The sequence below is a fragment of the Carya illinoinensis genome, chromosome 1 (assembly GCF_018687715.1).
Source record: "Carya illinoinensis cultivar Pawnee chromosome 1, C.illinoinensisPawnee_v1, whole genome shotgun sequence".
NCBI lineage: Eukaryota > Viridiplantae > Streptophyta > Magnoliopsida > Fagales > Juglandaceae > Carya > Carya illinoinensis.
Window position 1 is genome coordinate 36769575 of NC_056752.1, and position 17398 is coordinate 36786972.

The 17398-nt window shown below is 38.6% G+C and overlaps 2 protein-coding genes across 4 annotated transcripts; one reads left to right on the top strand and one right to left on the bottom strand.

The window, feature by feature from the left end:
* Nucleotides 1-3051: 3051 nt before the first annotated feature.
* Nucleotides 3052-15726, top strand: LOC122294791 (protein NRT1/ PTR FAMILY 4.5-like). The gene is given in 9 exon segments (XM_043103793.1): nt 3052-3102; nt 3263-3366; nt 3427-3490; nt 7504-7508; nt 8055-8226; nt 13990-14148; nt 14150-14416; nt 14515-14636; nt 14733-15726. Coding segments are annotated over 9 exon segments (1938 nt in total).
* On the bottom strand, nt 13412-17182 carry LOC122316597 (transcription factor HY5-like). Of its 3 annotated transcripts, XM_043133269.1 has the most exons (5): nt 16768-17182; nt 16410-16602; nt 16065-16221; nt 15872-15953; nt 13412-13806 (listed from the first exon to the last, which is right to left on the bottom strand). In XM_043133269.1, the coding sequence occupies exons 1-4, from the start codon at nt 17165-17167 to the stop codon at nt 15882-15884; spliced, it is 822 nt and encodes a 273-aa protein (XP_042989203.1). In that variant the 5' UTR covers nt 17168-17182; the 3' UTR covers nt 13412-13806; nt 15872-15881. The 3 variants fall into 3 exon arrangements, with proteins under 3 accessions (XP_042989203.1, XP_042989210.1, XP_042989194.1); XM_043133276.1 differs by lacking the exon at nt 13412-13806 and having other exon boundaries at nt 15636-15953; nt 16410-16599; XM_043133260.1 differs by lacking the exon at nt 13412-13806 and having other exon boundaries at nt 15636-15953.
* Between the last annotated feature and the right edge of the window lie 216 nt (nt 17183-17398).

The following is a 17398-nucleotide window of genomic DNA, read 5'->3' on the forward strand; positions in this document are numbered from 1 at the left end:
CCTCTGCCTCATCCTGTTGCCTCGTGTTCTCGCCATGGTTCACTGAGTTTGATATGTGGACTGTGGAGTATTTCCCTTGCTGCAGCCTAATTAATTGAATCCTGGCTGTCTGATGGACTTGCACATTCTTGGTGCTTTTATTCATTGTACAGAACTAAGGCCATAATTAGATATTCAACATAGATGAATTTTGTGGGCACAAATTTTGGGGAATTGCAAATGTGAGATGCTACAGAGAAATTAACCCATGCATTTTTTGACCTGTAAACAAAAGAATTTTGGATTTGTTCATCACTTGATTCACTTCCACGTGATATGTAATTCTCTCTTTCGTTTTGGTTGGTATGACTGCTGAAATCGTCTTTCTGAAGGTTCCTGCCGATCCTGGCCAGAGTTTCTGGTCATTTTTTCGTTGCAACCATGAAATATTGTTCTTGTTATAGTTTTTTATTGAATGTAATCATAAACAAAAATGCTTTACTCCCTGAAGCACCATGGTTGACTGAAGCACACAAATCTAGATGCGGCCAATTTAAGGAAGAGAAAGGAACTTCGAATGAGGTATTCTGGCCATGTATTTAATTTAATTTTTTATTTTTATTTTTACTTAATGATTAAAAAAAGTAATTTTTAATGTATTGATGTATTTTTTTTATTTTTTAAAAATATTTAAATATGTTAAAAAATGAAAAGAAAATGAAAAAAAAATAAAAAGAACAAATTTTTACTAGTGGTCACGCCCAGCGGTAATAGCTGAGCGGTAGGCTAGTATCACTCATACAATATATGTGTTTTTAGCGCAAGATTTTGAGTTGTAACAGTGGGATGTGGATTGGGTTAAAAATAACATTTAATCCATTAATTTTGGTGATGTTGATGCTAGCTAACGCAATTTACAAGGGGAGGAAGCAAGGCCGGCTCAATAAATTTTGAGGCTTAAGGTGAGAAGATAAAATAGGGCCTTTTTCTTGTATCAAATTAAATTAGGTTATATTTAATTATATTTTTATTTAAAAATTATTCTTCTTACTTTTTGAGATAAGAAATTGCTAATTAAATTTTTATATTCAAGTTCTTCTAATATCTCTTTCTTATTTGATAATATGGCTAGTTCATTTAATCTTTTCTGAGATATTGTAGATCTTAGATAAGATTTTATCAATTTTAATTTTGAAAAACTTGTTTATGCAGAAGCAACAATTATAGGTACTGTCAATAAGATTCTATAAGCGATACATGCATTTAGAAAAGAATCAAGTCTTTTTATATAATTTAATATATCAATCGGAGTGTTTTCTTCTATTGGTAAAATTTCTTTTAAAACTTTTAGTTCATAAAATAAAACTAAACCATTAATATCATATTTCAAAAAGCTTTCAAGACTAACACATTTTTTTTGCAAACTACCATTGTCAAGTGATTTCATTTTTTTGAAATTAAATAAAAAGCTAAAAATATTTTCATATATTTGAAATTGTTCAAACCTATTTTGAATTGAAGAAATTGCTTGATCTACTATAAATAAGAAATAATTAATTCTAAAAGATTTTTCAGCAGATTGTGTTGTTTCTTTATTGACATTTTCATCAAACTATTTTTTTCTATAAATTATTCACTTTTCTCTAAATACAAGTTCTATTTCTATACTAATTGCAATCTCTTTCGGTGAAATCATAGCGGATTTAAATCCATTTTTTCTATAATCTTGAAAATAAGAAATAAGATCTTTCAACTGATCAATGGCAACATCAATATGCATATCTTTTGATTGCATACTTTTACTTACAGTATTGACCGCAAATAATATATCATGACTCATGAGTGATGAGACTTGAAGTCTTCAAGATAGGCTGCTTCACACAGTGACACAAACGTGTCTTCCTTTATAACCATAAAACTTTCTTGTATAGTACTTGTCTAACAGTCTAAAGCAAATTTTTTAGAAATCAGATTAATACACAAGTCCATAGTAGAGTAGAGACAACAGTTTAACATCTTGCAAGTGCGATGTAGCAATCGGAGACCGGCCAGTGCCAAATACAAGTAATAAGAGAGTTTGAGATTAGATCATGGAGGCCAGAGCACAAGAGAGATGAAGTAAAATGTATAACTTTCAGCCATTTGAGATATGAAAGTGATTTTTTATATGCTCCAATTTTTTTTGACAGAGATTGTAACATATTTTTCTTAATTTATTGTGACTTTTGACTTTCCCATGTGAATTTACAGAGTTTCTGTTTGTTTCTTTTCTTTTCTTTTCTTTTTTTAAACAATAGAGTTGGATTTTTTTTTTTTTCATTTTGTTTAGTTTAGATAATTTTTTTTAAATATTTTTTAATAATTAACTTTTTAATATTTTGTGGGCCTTTTTAACTGTGGGGCCTTAGGCAACTGCCTAAGTCGCCTTGTGAATCAGCCGGCCCTAGGAGGAAGGGGTTGATATTGAAGATGTTTGTGGGTGCAAGCAAACATCATTGTTGGCTGTAAACTTTTGGAAGGCTTTGGCGGCATCTCTAGCCCCAAGCCATTTTCGTGAACGCCCGGAATCTTTACACTTGAAGAAATGCTAACCACATTTCACTTTCATTACCTTCGATGATATTAATTTAATCTTTAAAATAAAGAGTTTCTTTTTCATGTGGCAGTGTTCCAAATTGCCCCTTGTTTTCTATTAACTTGGGTTGATGGAATTTATAATAAAATGATATAATTTAAAATTTATTGTAACACAATGGAGGATTAATCAGGGCAAAGTGAAGGATCTATTGTCCAAACTTTTAGTACAATTGAACGAGTTTTGCTATGTATAAGCGAATTTGCATACCGATCTGCGTACTAATGATGTTGCCTTCATATTAAAAATTTAAATTGACATTATTTTTTATTAAAATATGACTTTCTGACTAATAATGTTGGATGGGTGCGTAGAATGGCTTACAACCAAAATTTTCAACTTTTATCTTGCTCAGGGCAGAGTCACTTCGGGAAGTTCGAAGGGCAGTGTTATAGTTATATAAGCATACACCATCTTCGTTATTTACACAGCTGAGCATGATCTCCTCTCCCTTCTCTGGAACTTTCACTACCGACCTCCCAACCATGGTAATTGCATGCACTCTTACATTGTTTCGAAAGCTTGGATGAGCTTTTGTTTTCCTAGTTTCTTTCTTACATTGTTTTAGAGAGACTTTGACTTTATCTCCTTCTCTATCTATTGCCATTTCATTATCTCAAATCGGTCGTCATTGAAATATGTACGTAGGGGTTGAACGATAATAATGGTGTCAATGATTTAGCATACCAATCCGAGAACAAGAAGAATCCAAGACAAGGAGGGTTTAAAGCCACCTATTTCATCTTTGGTAAGTAATCAATGCATCGCATATATGTTCGATCCTGAAAAGATCATAGCATGTTGGACAAAAGCATAACTGATGTGTATATTGCAATGATGATGGGGCTGGATAACATAGGCTTTATGGCTAACATGGTAAGTATTATTAGCATAGATGATAGCACTAAGCATGTTCTAGAAGAACCGTAGAAAAGCATTTATGTTATTCTCTCTAATTCTTGTAACTGTCTTTTATTCCTTTTTGATTCCATATTCTCTTGTAAGACTGTGTATATAAACACGTGAAGTGCAATAGAAAAGCAGTGTGAAAATTTAGCAAATATGGAACTCTGATATGGTATCAAGAGCCTTTCGACCACTAGTCACTCTGTCTTCATGGCCCTTATTCCGATTCCCCCTTCCACCACTTCCATTGCTTTGTCCTTTTCCATTATTGTTTCCACAAAACTAACCACAGAAAATTACCTTCCATGGAAGGTACAAATCACTGCCTACTTGAGAGGTCAAGACCTCTACAAGTATGTCGATGGTTCCCTTTCTTGCCCACCTCAGTTCTTGTCCACTGAAACCACTGACCCTGCCCTTAATCCCAGTTTCTCCTTCTGGAAAAGAACTGATCAGCTAGTTCTCAGCATTTTATTTTCTTCCCTTTCTAAATCTGTTGTAGGCCATGTCCTCTTGGCTCTCACGGCTCGTGACCTATGGCTTTCTTTAGCCTCCATGTTTGTGTCCCACTCACATGCAAAACAGTTTCAGGTGAAATTTCAGCTTGCCAATTTATCTCGTGGAGACAAATGATTATAGAATACTTTGGCAAGGTTCGTGCTCTAGCTGACATTCTAGCAGCATCTGGTAATCCTTTACCCGATCAAGATTTTGTTACATATTTGCTTACTGGCCTCGGCTCAGCTTATGAATCCTTTGTCACTTCTATTACCACATGAGCTGAGCCCATCTCTTCACATGAACTATATCAACTGCTGCTTGTACATGAAAATCATATTGCTCATACTTCACGAAGTCTTTTCAATCATGTTGAGCCTTCAGTTCACTTCACTACCTCTGGAAGTCGTGACCAACGGGGCAGAAGCTTCACACGAGGAGGACGGCATGGCTGCAGTGTCAGAGGTCGCTCAAACCATTTCTCACGTGGAGGTCGCAACTCTCATTTTCTATCGGCACCCCAAACCCAGTCACCAAACTCGCCCTCCAGGCCTCACTGTCAAGTCTGCCAAAAATTTGGACATGTTGCTTTGCAATGTTATCACCGTTTTGACCACTCTTACCAGTATGAAGTCCCACCTTCCCTTTCTGCAAATCTCACAACCTCAAACCCATATACCGACGCCAACTGGTATCCAGATTTAGAGGGAACTCATCACATCACAAATGACCTAAATAATCTCAACCTTTCCTCAGAACCCTACCATGGTAGTGATCAAATCCAAGTGGGTGATGGTTCGGCTCTACCTATCTAGAACATTGGTGACTCTTCTCTTTCTTCCACTTCTTCTTCTTCCTCTTTTACTCTTCGTAATTTACTCCATGTACCTTCAATCACCAAGAATCTCATTTCTGTTTGTAAATTATGTATTGACAATGGTTGCTATTTTGAATTTCATGCATCCTATTTCGTTGTGAAGGACACGTTGATGGGACTGGAACTTCTCAGAGGTCCTACCCGTAATGGTCTTTATCAGTTTCCATCTACGTCGGCATCACCTTCATCTCCTTCCACTCATGTCGGCGAAAGAACCTCCATGGCTCAGTGGCACCATCGTTTGGGCCATCCTTCCCTCACCGTAGTGACTCGTGTTCTGCACAACAACCATCTGCCAGTTCTCCCCATCGACAACAACTTCCAGTGCTCTGCTTGTCCCCTGGCCAAAAGTCATCAGTTGCCCTTTCATAATAATCGGGCCCAAGCTACTTAGCCCTTAGAGTTACTGTGTGCAGATCTATGGGGCCCAGCCCCTTATGATTCTTCTCATGGTTTTAAATACTATTTGTCTTTTGTTGATCAATTCACCATATACACTTGGTTTTTCCCTCTCAAATTAAAGTCCGATGTCTACAACATTTTTCTTAAATTTTTGCCTTATCTTGAGCGTTTATTCAATAAAAAATTAATTGTCTTACAAACTAATGGTGGTGGTGAATTTAATTCACTCACCCCCTTTTGTCAAAAATTGGGTATCACTCACCGCTTCTCGTGTCCACACACCCATCAACAAAATGGGCTTATTGAACGAAAGTATCGACATATCGTTGAGAATGGGCTTGCACTTCTTGCCCATGCTTCGCTCCCTTTTTCCTTTTGGCCTGAAGCATTCGAGACATTAGTATATTTAATTAATCTTCTTCCATCTCCAACATTGAAAAATAAATCACCTCACGAACTTGTCTTTCACAAACCTCCAGACTATCATTTTTTCAAAGTTTTTGGCTGTGAGTGTTGGCCAAATTTATGCCCATACAACAATTATAAACTCCAATTTCGATCCACCTCTTGTCTTTTTCTCGGTTATAGCTCTTCTCATAAAGGTTACAAATGCTTAGATCTAACTACAAACAGACTTTATGTGTCTAGAGATGTGCTATTTAATGAAAAATCTTTTCCTCTATCCAAATCGCAGCCCAAACCCGTGACCTCCTCCCTTCTCACCCAACCCAACTCTGAGGCCTACTTACCCATCCTCCCTTTATCCATTATTGGCCCAGGCCCACATTCGACTCCTTTCCCTTCTCCACCTAAGTTGTCTTCCTCCTCCCGATACCCTATATCTTCTCCTTCTAATTCATCCTCTTCAAACAATTCCTCTTCTCCCCCTATTCTCGTTCCACCCAGATCTCCTATCATAAATAGAGCTCAAACCAACTCCTCGCATCCCTTTGTTCGTACCGATGGCACGGTCCCTACCCCACTTGGCAGTGTCTCACGGTCACAACCACCATCCCCGAAACCCCTTCTAGCTTTTCTGTTGCCTCCAAAATACCCGAATGGTGTAATGCCATGAATGAAGAGTATAAAGCCCTCATACAGACCCACACATGGACTTTAGTTCCACCTGATGGTGCTTCTAACATTCTGGGTTGCAGGTGGATCTATTGAACCAAATTTCTTGCAAATGGCACCATTGACCGCCGGAAAGCACGACTGGTAGCCAAGGGCTACCATCAACAGGCTGGAATCGACTACAACGACACCTTTAGTCCAGTCGTAAAAGTACCCACCATTCGGTTGATCATCTCCATAACAGTGTCTCGTGGGTGGCCCTTGCGACAAATCGACATTCAAAATGCCTTCCTTCACGACTCTCTCTCTAACGCAGTGTTCATGCAGCAACCACAAGGCTTCATTGATCCGGTCCATCCCAACTATGTGTGCAAACTACAGAAAGCCATCTATGGCCTCAAACAGGCATCACGGGAGTGGTTTGCCCAACTTAGCTCGTGGCTTCTAGGGTATGGTTTCGTAGCCTCCAAAGCTAATTCATCTCTGTTTATTTTGTCCAATGGTGTTATACAAATCTATCTACTTGTTTACGTTGATGACATTGTCATAACATCCTACCTTACCTCTGTCATTGACACACTCATTAGTGATTTGAGTAAAGCTTTTCCAGTCAAAGACTTAGGACCCTTGTCTTATTTTCTTGGTTTGGAAATAAACTATACACGGGATGGTCTTTTGCTCTCACAGAGAAAGTACATCAAAGACCTCCTCACTCGCAGCAACATGTTGCATGCGAAACCGATGCCCTCGCCCATGGCAGCCTCCCTCAAACTCTCTAAGTTTGACTCACCTAATTTTGAGGATGTAACACTTTTCAAAAGCATTGTAGGTGCACTCCAGTACCTTTCCCTCACAAGGCCCGATATATCATTCTCTATAAACAAAGTGTGCCAATTTATGCACTCTTCCAAGCTCCCACATTGGAGTGCTGTGAAAAGAATTTTACGATATCTTAAAGGCACAATCAACTATGGCCTTTAATTTTCATCTCAGTCTCCCTTTATTTTACAAGCATACTCTGATGCCGATTGGGTGGGATGCCCCGATGATCGTCGTTCAACTGGCGGTTTCTGCACTTTCCTTGGCACTCACTTGATTTCATGGAGCTCTAAGAAACAAAAACAACCACCAGATCAAGCACAGAGGTAGAATACAAGTCGGTTGCCACCTCTGCAGCTGAGCTTATTTGGCTCCAAAATGTGATTTGTGAGCTAGACCTTCCACTTTCTCAAGCTCCAATTTTATGGTGTGAAAATATTGGAGCCACTTACTTGGGTGCCAATCCCGTCTACCACTCCTGAACCAAACACTTGGATCTTGACATTCACTTTGTAAGGGATCGTGTTGCAGCCAAAACACTTGTTGTTTCCTTCATAAGCTCCAAAGACCAGCTTGCAGATGCTCTTACAAAACCAATAGTTGCTGATAAATTTGTTCAATTTTGAACGAGTCTCAATGTCGTTGATACTCCCTTGGACTCGAGGGGACGTATTAGCATAGATGATAGCACTAAGCATGTTCTAGAAGAACCGTAGAAAAGCATTTATGTTATTCTCTCCAATTCTTATAATTGTCTTTTATTCCTTTTTGATTCCATATTCTCTTATAAGACTGTGTATATAAACACGTGAAATGCAATAGAAAAGCAGTGTGAAAATTTAGCAAATATGAAACTCTGATAAGCATGGTTTTATATTTCTCGAATGTCATGCACTTTGACCTCTCTGGCTCTGCAAACACCACCACAAACTACTTGGGTATCGCATTCTTGCTCACGCTCGTTGGAGGGTTCATATCTGATACCTATATGACTCGTCTCAACACTTGTATACTCTTTAATGCGATTCAATTACTAGTAAAATTTCTTTCTCAAGTAGAATCAAGCTTTCATAATTTAGCTAGTGATCATTTTATAGCAGGAGCTGTGTCACGTACCTCCTTGATCCTCAACTACTATTATGAACAGAATGCTAGTCTCTTCGAATTCAGATGACAGTTCACACAATCATGAACAACTAATCACAGAAGAAGAACATAGAATAGAATCACAAGCTTCTCTAGCATTCGGAAGAGATTTTCGAGCAATCTCCAATCTCCTTACAAATCAAACCTCAAGTGAAATGATCGATATCTTCTGCAACCCTCACTGACTCTATTTATAGAAAAAATAACAGAACTAACAGACTTACAAAGCATCTCAAAAACGTAAAATTCAAACGATGTCGTATTGGCTTATTTCACAAAACAACACAATACGAATCGTTTTATTAAACTCAACCAATTTATTCACACAGCAACACTTTTCCTTACTGTGCACCGTTTCATTAATTCCCATCCTTTGTTGCACATCATTTCACTCCATTCAAACGCACCGTATCAAGTCTGTTAAAACCGTTTCCTACTGCATGTATCTTCAACCTAGATGCACACATAACAATCTCCCCCTCTTAAAGGACTTGCCCACAAGGCCTTTAACCCAGATGCATACACCTACAAAATAGTGCCAACCAAGTGAGGATATAACTGCCTCAATTTCCACAAACACTCCCAAGAGACATCTTTAGGAGCAGCCCCCACCCAACTCACTAAGACCTCAGTTACAGCCTGGTTACCCCTCCTTTGCATCCTCCTATCAAGGATCGCTCGTGACTTAGGTTGCAATTGGCCATTAGAATCAATTAGAGGTAAGATGGGCAAAGGAATGACATGCTGCCCCAACTTCTTCTTCAAATAAGAGACATGGAGCACAGGATGGATCTTGGAAGATGAAGGCAAATCAAGTTTATAAGCCACTAACCCAACTTTCTGCAGTACTAAAAATGAGCCATAAAACTTTGGAGCTAATTTCATGTTATGGCGCATAGCCACTATTTTCTGCCTATAAGGCTGTAATCTTAAGAAGACCCAGTCACCCACCTGAAAAGATCTATCTATTCTACCCTTATCAGAAAAAAATTTCATCCTGTGCTATGTTATCCCTCAACAACTTCAGCAATTCATCTCTTATTTTTAATTGTTGATCAATAGCAGCATTTGAGGAAATGCCAGGTACATAAGAAAGAAGTTTAGGGGGACCATAACCATAAAGGCCTTCAAATGGAGTCATGTTGATGGAAGAATGTGGAGTAGTGTTGTAACACCACTCAGCCATAGCCAACCATGAAGTCCACTGTTTTGGTTGTTGACTACAATAACATCTCAAGTATCATTCCAAGCATTTATTTAATGCTTTTGTTTGACCATCAGATTGAGGATGATATGAAGAGGTAAAGTCTAAGGAAACACCTTGCAAATGAAACAACTGTTTCTAGAAAGAGCTAGTGAAAACTGCATCTCTGTCTGAAACTATTGATCGAGGAAAACCATGTAATTTGAAGACCCCATTAAGAAAGACTTGAGCCACCTTAACAGCTGTGTATGGATGTGAAAGTGCAAAGAAATGAGCAAATTTAGTCAATATATCCACCACAAACAGCACAACAGAAAACCCATTAGAAAGGGGTAACCTTTCAATGAAATCCATGGATATATCCAACCAAGGGGAATCAGGAACTGGCAAGGGTTGTAAGAGACCAGGGTACTTCACATTTTCACTTTTACTAACCTGACAGGTTTCACATTCCTTAACCAATCTCCTGACATCTTTGCTCATACCAGACCACCAAAAATCTCTTCGAGCCCGTTGCAGTGTTTTATGATAACCCACATGACCAGCTTGTGGATTGTCATGGATATATTGCAGAATTTTGGATAAAATGGATGAAGAAGGAACTATCACCAACCTGCCCTTTCTGAGTAACAATCCTTGTTGAGTAGAAAAATGTTTTGGATCCTGCTGACCTTGCTACAATTTGGGAACCAAATCCACATATTCTGGACACAAGGAGTAACTATTCTTAAGTTCTTCAATCCACAAGGGAGTAGGAAAAGAAATCATAGCAATGAGAGCTTGATATTCTTCATCTTTCCTTGAAAGAGCATCAGCAACCAAGTTTTCTTTTCCCATTTTATATTCTACAGAAAAATCATAGCCAATGAGTTTTGAAACCTACTTATGCTGTGCCTCGGTTCCAATTTTCTGTTCCACCAAAAATTTGACAGCTTGTTGGTCAGTCTTAATCTTAAAGGCATTGTCTAAAAGATAAGATCTCCACCTCTGGACAGCAGATACTAAGGCTAGGAGTTCTTTTTCATAAGTCAACAATAACAAAGCCTTACCCTTCAAAGCTTTACTATAAAAAGCTATGGTTGAGAATCTTGCATCAAAACTACCCCAAGATCTATACCAGAAGCATCACACTCAATGGTGAATGCTTTATTAAAATCTGGCAATCTCAACACAGGAGGATTAGTAACAGCTGCCTTCAACACTTCAAATGCAGCAGCAGCCTTTTCATTCCAACAAAATGAATTCTTTTTCAATAATTCTGTTAGATGTTGCTATAGAACCATACCCTCTAATAAACTTTCGATAATAGCCTGTTAATCCTAAAAACGCTATCAAGGACTCCAAGGTTTTAGGAATAGGCCATTGAACCATAGCTGCTATTTTGGAGGGATCTGTTTGTACCCCTTTTCCAGAAATAATGTGGTCCAAGTATTCAATCTCATGCACCCCCAAACTGACATTTTGACATTTTTGCATAGAGAGTATGTTGGCTTAAGATTCCCAAAACAGTTTTCACATGCTGCAGATGCTCCTCAACATTTCTACTATAAACCAGAATGTCATTAAAGAAAAAAAAAAAAAAAAAAAAAACTAGAACAAACATTCTCAAAAAAGGTTTAAAAATGTGGTTCATCAAGCCTTGAAAAGTAGCAAGGGCATTAGTGAGCCCAAATGGCATCACTAGAAATTCATAATGGCCCTAATGAGTTCGAAAAGCTATCTTTGGAATATCCTCATTCTTCACATGAATCTGGTGATAACCAGCTCTTAAATCCAGCTTTGAGAAGATTCTAGCCCCAAACAATTCGTCAAGTAATTCATCTATCACAGGAATTGGAAATTTATCTTTTATGGTTTTATGGTTTAGGGCTCTATAATCAATGCACATACACCAAGTGCCATCAGCCTTCTTAACCAGCAACACAGGTGAGGAAAATAGACTTTGACTAGGTTTGATTACACTAGAAAGCAACAATTCATGGACAATCTTCTCAATTTCAAGTTTTTGGTAATGAGGGTACCTATATGGCCTTACTGAAATAGGAGAAGCCCCTTCTATGAGATTAATTGGGTGATCAAAAGTTCTTTTAGGGGGCAAGCCAACAGGTTTAGAAAATACATCACTAAACTGCTTAAGTAAGTCAGCCATAGGACCTTCCACAACAACTTCAACATGTTGCTGTTCAACAGGCATCATCTGTAAAAACTAGCCTTGTTTAGTCACAAATTGTGACTTAAAGCCTTTAATACCAGACATCATATGTATACTTGCAAAAGATAAGTCTTGCAAGCCCACCATCTGAGCCCCCTACTCAAACTGCATAGACATATCTACAAAGTTCTAAGTGATAGAGCCCAAAGTTCTTAACCATTGCACCCCGAGGACTACATCACATCCTCCCAATGCTAACACATGGAAAGGGACAGAAAATCTAGAGCCTTGAATCTTAAAAACCTCCACCCCACTGCCTTGACTCAGAAGCTTTTCACCATTGGCCACTCTCACTTGCAAACTAGACTCCTTATGCACAACCAATTTAGCATCCTGGACCACTAAAGGATCCATAAAATTATGTGTGCTCCCAGAATCTACTAGGATTTTAACAGCACAAGAGCCTACACAGCCATGCAACCTCATAGCATTTGCACTGATAGATCTAGAAATAGCATTGACAGACACTTCCAAATTATCAACCTCTGTAGGAACAGATTGACTATCCTCAATACACACAGGTTCTTCATTATTAGATTTGTCCAACTCCTCAGAATCAGCTTGAATGAAATACACTTTGGTTTTCTTACAAGTGTGATTTGGATTCCTTTTTCCTCACAATGAAAACACAACCCCTTCCTCATCTTCTCATCAATCTGAGAAGAATTCACCCTCCTTAAGGGAGAAAAATTCTTATTGCCTTCCTCAGTAAAATCTTTAAGTCCCACTTGATTGATTGGCCACTTATCAGCATAATGACCAATTGTCCTCCAAGACTTCCTTGAAGATAAAACATACTCTTCTTGTAACTTGGCTAAGCCAAAGGCAGCCCCTAAGTTTAAAGGATTAAACATTTTCATAGGATTCTTATGTCATCTTTCAACCCACTGATAAAACAGCTCATTTTATGCCTTTCGGACAAGCCTCTCAACCTATTAGACAATGCTTCAAACTTGTGGTATATAAACCAATAGAAGTATTATGTTCAATATTGTCAAAGCCTCCATTGGATCATCAAATCCAGATGGTCCAAATTTATTTTGCATTGCCACCACTAACGTCTCCCATGAATTAAATTGGCCATAATCCAAAGCATGTTGGTACCAAACCAATGCCTCACCATCCATATGGTGTGATGCCACTATTAATTTTTAATGAAATGGTACTTGAAAGCAATCAAAATATTGATTGGCCTTAAAGATCCATTCCGCTGGATCAGTACTATTGAAATGAGGGAATTCCAACCTAAAACCCTTCTGAAAACCACCTCTATCCTCATGGTTTCTAGGCACATGATCTCTTTCTCTAGATACCTCCCTATCATGTCTAGACAAAGCATTCACAGTCTCAACAACAGATCTCAACATATCAGAAAATTGATCTAACCTTTCTGTTATTCCCATAATAGTGTGCTAATGATGTTCTAGCTGTTTCTGCACCATATCTTGTTTTTTAAGATGCATCTTGCTGGCCTTTAAGTGCTCCACGCGTACCTTTTGCCATCACACCTTCTGTGGTAATGATCGCCTACTTCTGATACCAATTGTCACGTACCTCCTTGATCCTCAACTGCTACTACGAATAGAATGCTAGTCTCTTCGAATTCATATGACAGTTCACACAATCATGAACAACTAATCACAAAAGAAGAACACAGAATAGAATCACAAGCTTCTCTAGTATTCGGAAGAGATTTTCGAGCAATCTCCAACCTCCTTACAAATCAAACCTCAAGTGAAATGATCGATACCTTCTGCAACCCTCACTGACTCTATTTATAGAAAAAATAATAGAACTAACAGACTTACAAAGCATCTCAAAAAGGTCAAATTCAAACGATGCCGTATTGGCTTATTTCACAAAACAACACAAAACGAATCGTTTTATTAAACTCAACCAATTTATTCACACAGCAACACTTTTCCTTACTGCGCACCGTTTCATTAATTCCCATCCTTTGCTGCACATCGTTTCGCTCCATTCAAACGCACCGTATCAAGTCTGTTAAAACTGTTGCCTACTGCATGTATCTTCAACCCAAATGCACACATAAGCTGGCAAGTAAAAAGAATACAAAACTCAAATCGATGTCTTGGTCAACTCTAATAGATCGTGAAATCCAAAAGATAGCAGCAATTTTTGAGTTCTTTTTGTTTGAATGAACCAGAGAAACTTTTATCAACGAAGTAATTTGTTATATAAATCAATGCCTTACGTTTTGGGTGTTCTACTTTCAGGGATATATTTTGCTCATAATTCAATCCTACTATCCTAAACTGCAACTCGAAGCTTGTGGGAAGTCAAACTGTGTGCATAGTACAAAAGCTTTGCTGTTTTATGCTTCAATAGGTTTGTTGGCACTTGGAGGCGGTGGAATCAGAGGCTCTGTTCCTGCTTTAGCTAGGTGCTGATCAATTTGACTCAAATGATCCTGAAGAAAGAAAGCACATAGCTTCCTTCTTCAATTGGTTTTTGCTTAGCATTACCATAGGGGCTTCCAATGGGGTAACATTTGTAGTGTATGTCGGCTCAAATTTTGGATGGTATAAAGGCTTTATCATCTCCATGTCGTGCGCATTTGCTGGTCTTGTTTTTGTTGCTTTGGGCAAGCCATATTACCGTGCTCGGGTGCCAGGAGAAAGTCAGTTGTTGAGAGTCTTAGAGGTCTCTCTCTCTCTCTCTCTCTCTCTCTCTCTCTCTCTCTCATGGGATATTCAAGACTTCCGAGTCCTTGCAGAACTCATTTGAGAATAGCCTTGCAGGTTTTGGTGGTAGCAGTGAAGAACCGGAGGATAGAAGTAACTAATTCTGATGAATTATATGACCCACTCGATCGTAAGTCCTTTTCGAATGGAGAGCTCATCCCCCCCACCAACCGGTTCAGGCATGATGATTTCTTAGCCATTTTTATCATCTGATTCTATTTTCTCAGAACAACGAATATATATTTGATCCGACTTATATCTATATGCTTGACTAGATTTCTAGACAAGGCCGCTATAATCCCAAAAGGCAAGGAGGCAGGAAAATGGAGAGTCTGCTCAGTAACACAAGTAGAAGAAGTGAAGATTCTGACAAGGATGATGCCCATCCTCTTAAGCACCATCCTCATGAACACATGTTTAGCCCAGTTGCAGACCTTTTCCGTCCAGCAAGCAAAGATCATGAATACACGCATTAACGGTTTTGACATCCCGCCGGCCTCCATTCCCGTGATTCCTCTAGTGTTCATGTCCGTTCTCATACCTGTCTATGAATTTACCTTTGTGCCGATCCTACGTAGAATCACCGGCCACCCAAACGGCATCACCCACCTGCAGAGAGTGGGAGTTGGACTTTTCCTCTCTGCAATCTCAATGGGTATAGCAGGTATAATAGAAGTGAGGAGAAAGCACGAATTCAACCACCACAATCATCGCATTAGCCTCTTTTGGCTATCTTTCCATTATTCCATCTTTGGAATTGCTGATTTGTTTACACTTGTGGGGTTGATGGAATTTTTCTATAAAGAGGCTCCTGCTGGCATGAGATCCCTTTCCACTTCCTTCTCGTGGCTCTCTTTGTCCATCGGCTACTACTTGAGCGCAGTATTTGTTGACATCATCAATTCGGTCACTGGAAAGTTAACCAAGAACAAGATGGAGTGGTTGGAAGGGCTTGACATGAATAAGAACCATGTTGACCTTTTCTACTGGTTCTTGGCAATTCTCAGCCTTCTCAATTTTGCCAGCTATTTCTTTTGGGCTAAATGTTACAAATATAAAGAGGACGTTCCAGATGATGAAGAAACTCCATTAAAAGTAAGCCAACCTGGTGGCATGAATCAAGAACAAGAACAGAAGGAACCTTCGCCAGACCAACTTAATCATCCCCAGTTGCAAAGTGAAATAAAATGTATTGGTTCGCTTGTTATTTTCCTTTTAGATAGGATGTTTTTGTTTTCAAATTATGGCGATTTTGTTTCCTACTTTTAAAGTTACATCTCAAGTACTGGACTTAAATAAGTGGTAGTACATGCATAGTTTGGGAAAGCTGAGAATCTGAGATCTACATTTGCCTAAAAAGAGTCTGCGATAATCCTAGATACAAAGTAATTAACTTGAAAAATTAAAGAGACACCTTATGCTTATCAGCTCTTGCTAAAATGATCCTGCTTCGGATCAATACTTTCATCATTCTTAGGCCTCGTGTTGATAAGAACCTGACATGATGAGGAACAGATGTTTTAATTATGCATGTATTATGTATATAATGTAACATGCTTGTGGTTGTGTGGGTGATAAAGCACTTAGACAATTGACAAAAACTTCACCTTCCTAAGCATGGTATTCTCATTGATCAAAGTTGAGATCTTCTCTTCTAACTTGGAGTTCTTGTCCAGCAATTCCTGGGCTCTTGATTCAAGATCATTGACATATACCTTCTTCCTTTCTCGGGCCTGTTGTGCAGACACCCTGTTCCTCAGCAACCTATTAAAAAGGAAAATATGCTTTGAAATCATTCACCACACATGCTTCGAATCATTGCATCAGAATTTCACAGACAGAAGGAGATATCATAGAAGTAATTACACCTCACAAATAATAAAATAGAACAAGAAATAAAGAAATTTCTCATAGAATTCGTCCAAGAACAAGGAAAAAAAGGGTCAAGATACCTCTTGAGGCGTCTGTACTCTTTATCAACAGGGTTTCGTCCCCTGCGGCGTTTCATGGACAACCCAGTCTGGTGCTGAATCTCTGCATTATTTTCCCGGTTACCATTACCAAAGACATTGGATATGATGGCAGTGTTGGTTGGTGGTGGAGCTTCCACGTCTGGAACCGTGAACAAATCGTCATCGCTCTCTTCTGGATTCAACACAACAACGTCAACCAAAACCCAATAACATAGAGTAATAATTGACTACTGATAACAAGGGGAAATATATAAATATATATATATATATATATGTATATATATATAAAGAGAATAAAGATTCATCATATATTTTTGAATTTTGTGCTTGCACCAACCTACTTTGCTCTTCTTTTGTGGAAGGAAGGAATGGGATACAGGGCTATTGTTTTCACTGAGCCTCCTCCACGTAGAGGAGCCAACTGCATCTTCCTCGGCCGTCTGAACCTGCTGCTGTTCCTGCTTCTGCTCACTAGAGGATTCCAGCGGGGGAGTGTTGGCCCCTGTTCCATCTCCGGCTCTCGGAAGAGACATCTGCGGCTCCTTAATTTGGAGTGATCTTAGTGCTTGCTTCCGTGTCTCCAACAAGAGGAGAATATGAACCGGAAATGCAGCGGTCGACAATACTGCAGTATTCTGTCCGGAACCCACTTTCTTGCTCGGATTTTTGTGGTCCTTGGAGAAGCAAAGTTTGGTTAAAAAACGAACACGTTGACGTAAAAGCCGCCACTTTCCCATCCTCCATGGATAAAAGTGGATTAACTGCTATCATTCATGCTGATTGTGACACTATTTCTTTCACTTTCTCATTAATAGACGAAAGAAGAAATAAAAAACAAGTGAAAATCGATACGACGCCCTTCAATCTCTTCGGTTGTGATTGCTCGCCGACATTTTTTAGATAAGAATTTTGAATTTTAAAATTAAATATTAAAATATTATATTTTAATATTATTATTATATTAAAAT

Excerpts from the sequence above, each read along its gene's own strand:
- LOC122316597 (XM_043133269.1), bottom strand. The coding sequence starts at position 17,167 with ATGGGAAAGTGGCGGCTTTTACGTCAACGTGTTCGTTTTTTAACCAAA. Across the intron at positions 16,603-16,767 it reads ACAAAAGAAGAGCAAAGTAG|AAGAGAGCGATGACGATTTG; the intron begins GTTGGTGCAAGC and ends TGTTGAATCCAG. Across the intron at positions 15,954-16,064 it reads AGAATACCATGCTTAGGAAG|GTTCTTATCAACACGAGGCC; the intron begins GTGAAGTTTTTG and ends TCATCATGTCAG.